Source organism: Choloepus didactylus, chromosome 15 (assembly GCF_015220235.1).
Source record: "Choloepus didactylus isolate mChoDid1 chromosome 15, mChoDid1.pri, whole genome shotgun sequence".
Taxonomy (NCBI): domain Eukaryota; kingdom Metazoa; phylum Chordata; class Mammalia; order Pilosa; family Megalonychidae; genus Choloepus; species Choloepus didactylus.
In genome coordinates this window covers 42,504,248-42,511,668 of record NC_051321.1, presented here as the reverse complement: position 1 = coordinate 42,511,668, position 7,421 = coordinate 42,504,248, and the positions used below count along the sequence as shown (strand labels likewise).

The 7,421-nt window shown below is 50.9% G+C and overlaps 1 protein-coding gene across 3 annotated transcripts; it reads right to left on the bottom strand.

Moving 5' to 3' along the window:
• Nucleotides 1-1,546: 1,546 nt before the first annotated feature.
• Nucleotides 1,547-6,822, bottom strand: LOC119510303 (cytochrome P450 26A1). 3 transcript variants are annotated; one of them, XM_037804550.1, is made up of 9 exons: nt 6,621-6,822; nt 6,429-6,503; nt 4,859-5,503; nt 4,449-4,673; nt 3,899-4,189; nt 3,611-3,769; nt 2,993-3,127; nt 2,276-2,425; nt 1,547-2,019 (listed from the first exon to the last, which is right to left on the bottom strand). In XM_037804550.1, the coding sequence occupies exons 3-9, from the start codon at nt 5,045-5,047 to the stop codon at nt 1,678-1,680; spliced, it is 1,491 nt and encodes a 496-aa protein (XP_037660478.1). In that variant the 5' UTR covers nt 5,048-5,503; nt 6,429-6,503; nt 6,621-6,822; the 3' UTR covers nt 1,547-1,677. The 3 variants fall into 3 exon arrangements, with proteins under 3 accessions (XP_037660478.1, XP_037660477.1, XP_037660479.1); XM_037804549.1 differs by having other exon boundaries at nt 6,429-6,822; XM_037804551.1 differs by having other exon boundaries at nt 4,952-5,503; nt 6,429-6,822.
• Between the last annotated feature and the right edge of the window lie 599 nt (nt 6,823-7,421).

The window sequence follows — 7,421 nt, the reverse complement described above, 5'->3', positions numbered from 1 at the left end:
TGGGAAATGCAAGCCAGAAGTACTTTCTTCAAAGCTCTCCAGATAAAAAAACAAAGACGGACTTTAAAAATTGAATTATATGCTAAAATGACTTCAATTCCTAACTGCTCTATACTCACAGAGACACATAGCCTTGGTGCCACCAGAGATGTCTCTAGAGGCTAACTTCCTCCGACAAAATGAGAAGTATTGCAACCTTTAAAAAAAAATGCCCTTGTGTCAATTATCTGAAGTAATGCCCTTAAGCTAGTGTGCTCCAGGCTGGAAAGATCCCCAAAATGAATGTTATGGGGGCTGGGGGGGGGGGGAGTATCGTTTTTTACACACAACGGTACACTAAAGCTCTGACTGAAACTAAATAAGCCTATAATTTCCCATCTGAAAAAAGGTATTATAAGGTTATTATAAGGCATTGTAAATTATTTTTGTAAACACCCCTTAAAAATCAAAGGATTCCAACAGTAAGTACAAGCCAAGTTTTGCCTAAAGACTAAAGTTAGGTAGAGCACGTAACTCTAATTGTAGACAGACCCTTTTCAAACACCTACTTAGACCACCCGGTTTCTGCAGCATTGCCAAATTCTAATATTGTAATGAAAATTTTAGAGCTCAAAACCTACAAGCCATCAGAGGTTCAGTAAGCAGATTGTGCCATTTCAAAACTGAAAATGCGCTTGCATCAGCAAGTCACCAGGGCTAACCTTTCTGGATTGAGTCTGGCCTTCTGTTCAGAACGTGGCTATGCCAGGGTCAGAAATGTGACAAAACTGAGCTTTCAGGGAGGTTAGCCACGGTTCACAGGGTCATGACTGGGCCATTTTATCAGCCATGTCAGGCTCACACCCTATTGCCTGGGATAGATAAAAACTTTATCTGTCACTTCACTAAATCTACTCTTCCTGCCTTATTTTGAATAAAGAAAACCTGAACTCACTTATCTAAACCAGAGATTTGCCTTTCCCAATACCGTTTACAGATGTAACTTCTGAGTAAAGGTGACTTGCCAATGATTTTTTGCCTCATGTTAGTTAATAACTGTCCATAACTGGAGAGACTGGCTTTATCTTATCTAGAAACCTTAACTTCAAAAAAACAGTTCTGGCACTATTGACAACATGGTTACATTATATTTAGAAAGTGTTAGATGGGCTGAAGGTGTTATATTAGAATATGACTGTTCTCAAAAAATTACTTTTTCAGATTCATCTTTCCCTAAAGTAAAACAAAAAATAGTTTAAGTAACTTTTTGATAGATTTCCCAAATAGGAATTTAAAAGAAATTTCAAAGTTACCATTGGACTAATATGCACACACACACACACATTTCCCCCTAACTAAGAGGGAGAAAAAACAGCTAAGGTTTTTTCCTCACAGAAAATAGGTATACACTGATGACAAATAAACCTATGTAGACATTAAATACATTAAGTACAAATATTAAATCAATGAGTTTCCCCCACAGGAATCTTAAATGCAAGAAAAGCACCTTAGAAATTTACTTTATTTGGAAATTATACAAATTTATTATTTTAATATTTGAAGATGGGCACCGTAGTAGAGACACATAAATATTATAATATACATTTAGGACTTAAATATAATAAAGTCAACATGACACTATATAAAAACTCCTATGTACATTTCAAATAAAGTCCAAGGTTTGGACATTTATGCCGATCAGATTTTTCCCTGGAAATGGGTGAATCTTGTGGGAAGATTGTCCACAGGGTACACGGTGGGACTGGTTTTCATTGTAGGAGGTCCATTTAGAAGCCGCCAGTCACAATGCCTGGCCAGCTCCACTGTAAATATTTTGAGAAGAATTTTTGCAAACTCTTTTCCTACACAGCTCCTGAGGCCTCCTCCAAATGGAATGAAGCTGAACCTGGATGCATCCTCCGGATGAGGCAGCATAAACCGGTCAGGATTAAATTCCTCCTTGTTGGTAAAGATGTCTGCCACATCGTGAGTATCACAGATACTGTAGATAACATTCCAGCCCTTGGGAATCTGGTATCCCTGCAAGCAAAAGATTATGAAGTCCCAAGAGCTGACAAACTGGAATTTAACTTTCAACAACAAAAAGCTATCACTGACATCCTTGGGGGATATATGAGTTAAAAGACAGAGGACAGAGAGACCAGCAGGTCGCTAAAACATGTATCCACATGGGGCAGGGCAATGCTATCAAAAACATAAGGGATTTAATTAAGCCAATGCCCAGGGAAGTAAGGGGAGGGTTTAAAACCACAACAAAGAGAAATGTTAAACTTACACTTAATTCAAAAGTCTTAAGAGCAACCCGAAACCCTCCTGGAACTGGGGGATTCAGTCGAAGGGTCTCCTTAATAACACACCCAATGTATTTAAGCTGTTCCAAAAGTTCCATGTTCAACTTGTCATGATTGTTCTTGCAAAGTAAACCCTATCAAAACAGTCACACAGAGGCGAATGGTTATTCAGTGCTGCAATAAAATCAGCCCAGCAGACGTAAACAGTTTAAGTGGTGGCTAAACCCAAAGAGCCCCTTGATGGGGGGAGAGGGTGAGGGGGCAACAGTGAGCAGCAAGTGACCATTTGCCTCCACCCCTCCAACCAAATCCACTATTTACAATTCCAAGAGAATGCTGTCACCAGTTAGAACCTCCAAGCTTCTCCCCTCATCATCACTGCTGCCTGCCCACACCGGATCAGATAGGAGTTTTCTATTCATGCCCTTGAACACACAGATCCAAGGAAGTGGAACCTATCTGAAATCTCCAAGATTCTAAAAGGAGGGGAGAGGGAGGGAATACTAGGTGAAATCTGACCAGGGTGGTGGGATCTATAGCTCAAGATTCCTTTCTATTTATTCACCAAGTTCTCTCTCCCCACCAGAAAATACCTTGGCCCAGTATTTTCAAAACCCAGCAAGGCAGCTTACTTATTGGGAGGATGGCTAGGTCACAGCTGAATTTCTTAAGCTAAAAGGAAACCCCTAGATTCCCCCTACCTTACTCTTCAGCTCCTCTCGTACTTTCTGGAGAACATGCGGGTAGAGCCCCAGGTAAGTGATTAGAGATGTAGCTGCACTGGCCGTGGTTTCGTGTCCCCCAAAAAGGAGTTCGGTTGAAGATTGCTTTAAAGCCTAAGAATGGAATGAGATGAATGTTTTTAAAAAGAAAATGCAAGTCTGCATGCAGTTTTTTACAGAGCAATTACTCACATCCAAACTGAGGGTTCTGGAGGGAAGACTAGAAGGGCTGAAAGGTTTGCTGACACAAAAAATCAAGGAAAGCAACATCATAAATACCCCACGGCCAACTCTGGCAGAGCTAAGCAAAATACAGTCCCTTTAGTTCAGCTAGAGCAGGAAAACTATTAAGATCCTATACTACCCGGAGCGCCTGGTAGCCTTAGTTTTACTTTACTTTGTCCAAAGTTTTTTATTCACACTTTGCAAATTTCATTTTCCATTTGAAAACCCGGAGGAGCGAGGGGATGCTGCTCTCCCGCGGGGTCTCAACCTTCCGGGTCCCATCGCTGCGGACGCTTTGGGGACCCCGGGATCCGCGCTTGGGGAGCCAGGGGAACCAAACTCCCTAGTGCCACTCCCGAAGCTGCTACTCACCTGCATGTCCAGCCGCTCTCCTCTCTCCAACGAGTGCTCGATCAACAGCTGCAACGCATCTTTGCAGCCCCTGCCCGCCTCGGCTGTCCGCAGCCCGCAGATCTTGGCGCGAATGTTCTCCTCGATGCGCGCGTGGATGAGGTTTCGTGCCTTCACGCCCTGAGCGCAAAGAGCGCGCGGCGTTAAGCAGATGCCGGGCTGCCGGGCTGCCGGGCTCCCGCGCTCCCGCCCCCCTAGTTTCGCGCCCCTAGTTCTGCACCCGGCTTGCTGTCCTTACCCTGTCCTTACCCTGTACAGCCCGCTGAAGGGCACGTCGATGGGCAGCGAGAAGAGGTTGCGGGTCATCTCCTCGAAGGCCTCCACCAGCTGCTGCTCAGCTTCCCCGCCGCCCGCCAGCCGAGGCTCACAGCCCAGTAGGATGCGCATGGCGATGCGGAACATGAGACGCTTCACTTCTGGGTAGACCAGGAGGCCGCGATCGCCGCAGCTCAGCCATCGCTCCAAGCAGATGTTCACTTCTTCTGCAATCACTGGCACGTAACACTGGAGAGCTTCGCGGCTGAAGGCCCGCATGATCACCTGAGCCAAGTGGAATGGAAAGCGTTCAACCCCGGCCCCACCCGTCCCTCTCGGCTCCCAGGGTCTCCTTCCTGCCGCCAGCAACCCCACCAGATCTAAGCCGCGTCCCGGCTGGTAAAGCTAAAGTGGGGTTGGAGACGGTCCTAGAAGACCCCTCACGCTGCTGGTGTTCACCCAGCATCTATCTGCTTGAACCCCTCCAGCGAATGGGGGACTCCTTCCCTGTCCAGTCCACTGCCACACACACCCCGCCCCCCACCTTCTTGCGCTGCTTGTGCGAGGAGTCGTGCAGGTTGGAGAGGCAGCCGGAGCCCAGGATAGTGCGCACCGACGCCGGCCAGTGGACCGCCACCAGGCGATGCTCCCCGAGCAAGATGCGCCGCACGTTGTCCGCTCCCATCACCCGCACTGTGGGCCGTCCGAACAGATGTGTCTTGTAGATGAAGCCGTATTTCCTGCGCTTCATCTGCAGGAACTTCCTCCGCTACGAAAGGAAGGCGGAGAAGAGAGGCTGGCGTGAGGGGACGCCGAGGAGCGCCAAGCCACGGGATACCACTGCTCCTAGCAGTAGTCACCTCCCTCCCGGGGGCGCCTACCCGGGCTTCAGGGGAAGCCCGGAGCCAAGCCGGGGGCCGAGAAATTGTCCTGTTTCGCCCCAGACTCCCTTACCTGCAGCACCATCTGCAGCGTTTCCCCAAAGAAGGGGAAACCCATAGTCCCGGGGGGCAGGGGGAGGGGGCAGCTGCGGTCGCGGCTGCTTACGCAGTACAGGTCCCATAGCTTGGTCGCGGCCAGGAAGAGCAGCAGTGGTAACACAAAGGTGCAGAGCGCGCTGGCCAGCAGAGACGGGAGCCCCATTGCGCGCGGTGGCCTCCCGCGCCACCTGCCGCCGCCACAAGCTCTCTAACCCCGCCGCGCGCCTGCTTTATAGGCGGCCCAGGTTACTGCCCACGTTACCTTGGTCAGAAATTAGTTCACCCAAAGTTCATCTTTAATTGCGGATTGGACCACTGGCTCCTCCCCCCGCGAGGCGCTGCCCAAAATCTTTAACCGTTTGTTCCGCGCGGAGGCAGAGGCGGCGCGGTGGCCTCCTGGGGTGCCCGGCTAGGAGCGGCCCCCTCCCCCATCCAAGGTGTGCGGAGCTTCCAGAAGGCGGCGGAAGCACGCAGATGTTCTCGGGAGCAGGAACTCCAGGCCCTGGGTTTCCCGGGCGGTCTCTTTGGAATTCCTCCCACCGGGCCCGACGGATCGTCCAAGTCCAGAGCCGCCTTCACCCGCTTTGCATTTACAGGCGCCACGTGGGCTCCCTTCCACCTGTCAAGGAAGCAGACGGAAGAGCGTTCAAGGATTGTCCAGCTCTCTCGTCCCACAGATGGGAAACTAAGGTCCAGAATGCGGAGCAAAACGCTTGCCTCCCGACTCTTCCAAAGAAGATCTCAGGGCCAGGACGCAAGCGGGAGCTACGGAGAGTCAGGCATGACCCGCAGAGCGTGGACTCCAGCTCCCCAACTCCCGCAAGGGACTGGCACTCATGAAGTCTTGGAAGAGCCTACTTAAGGATACAAGAGAGCCTCCAGGTCCCTCAGGACTTCAGATGCAACTCTGCACAAGCATGACCCCCAACTTCACGCCGAAGTGGGCAATTCTTCCGCGGCCTGGCAATCAACCCCGGCACAGCCGAACGGATTCGGTGAGCTCTGGGATTTGTAGCCCTGCCTAGGCAGCCGGGAAGAGAGTCTTTAGCCCCGGCAGGCTAAGGAGACAAAGATAAAGAAAGGAAAGCCCGGGAGTCCTGACTCCGAGTCCTGGCTCCATCCTTATTTGCGTAACCCTGGGAAAGTCACTGCACATCGTTGTGCCTGTTTCCTCCTCAATATGGGGGCGATAATTCTCTATCCGTCAACCCTCCCCACATCCCACCTCCGGGTAGCTAAGAGTTCCCAAAAGCGGCGTCTGGTTACAAATACTACTCCCAGCTCCAGGCACGCTAGGTTAACTTACCAGGGTGACCTGGACGCAGGGCACTGGAGCCTTCCTTAAAGTCACTGTCCTCACCCAGGTGGGAGGGGAGCTCGACCCTTAACCCAAGCCTCTGCCAGCCGCTAATGGGAGCTTTTGGGGGATCCGTACTGGGAGCTGAGATCTCCCGGCCTTTGCCCAACTACAATCAGCTGTGATTGCTGCCAATGCCCGGAGCCCGGGCACTGCGGGAGGTGCCTGTGCGCTCCCCGCTTCCCACCTTGCAGAGCCGCACCGCTCAGACCAGTCAGGGCCACACGTTCCCTTGGTTTTAGCACTGAACACATCAGCCGCGCTGAAAACAAAACAGAATTGTGTTCCATTTGTTTAAAACAGAACACCCGCTCTCGCAGGAGCGCGCCGCACGCCTTGGAAAGCGTCTCTTAGTAATGGAAAACTTGGTTCCGGAGACCTGTTAAATACGTGAGCCTCCCGCCGTCTTCCGGAAACCCCGCGGGCTCGCAAAATGTTTACGGAGGTCATAGGAACCCGCATAGTCTGGGCAACGCTAGAAGTCGTGGTCGACAAAGGGATGTTTCGGGGAGCCAGCGTCGCCCTATAAACCTGCTCTGCTCGGCGTCTCTGAGACTCCGGGGAAGGCTCTTTCTCACTATCATTTCGCCTAACAATTTGGTGACTGTAAACAGTGTGCGCTAACTTCTGGGCACGGGCAAAAACCGAGGCGAGTCACGCTAGAGGTAAAGGCTCGCCCCTTTCTGGACAGTGCCTCCGGCTGGTAAGCAAAACTGGCGAGCGGGAGCGTGACCTGGGGCCCATTCCCAATCCTGAGGCCTGACCCGCCTGTGACCTCTGCAGGCCGGGCCATGACATCCCAGTGAACTCTGCGGGGCCACCTTGCCAAGTTCAGCGCGCGCCGGGTCACAAGATGAGCGGGGCCTGCGCGCCGGGAATCACCAGGGGGTGGCGGGTGGAGGATTTTATCTATCTGCCCATCGAGGCTGACTGAGGTGTCTGGCAGGAAAGGATTAAACGGGAAAGAGTGAAAGAATTCACTGAAGAACATCTTGAAAGGGAGTGTGTGTCTGTGTGTGTGGGGGGGGTGTCAATAAATTACCAACCTAACTTTGATCTAAGAACTCATCAAGCTTTCTTGGGTGGTGGTGGTGGGGAGGGGGTTTGGTTCACTGGAAAAAAAAATGTTTCTAAAATGCTTACAAAGAACAGCCTCCCTGTTGCTAAGGGTGGAGAAGGG

Excerpts from the sequence above, each read along its gene's own strand:
- LOC119510303 (XM_037804549.1), bottom strand. The coding sequence starts at position 5,047 with ATGGGGCTCCCGTCTCTGCTGGCCAGCGCGCTCTGCACCTTTGTGTTA. Across the intron at positions 4,190-4,448 it reads CGCACAAGCAGCGCAAGAAG|GTGATCATGCGGGCCTTCAG; the intron begins GTGGGGGGCGGG and ends CACTTGGCTCAG. Across the intron at positions 3,770-3,898 it reads CCTTCAGCGGGCTGTACAGG|GGCGTGAAGGCACGAAACCT; the intron begins GTAAGGACAGGG and ends CTTTGCGCTCAG.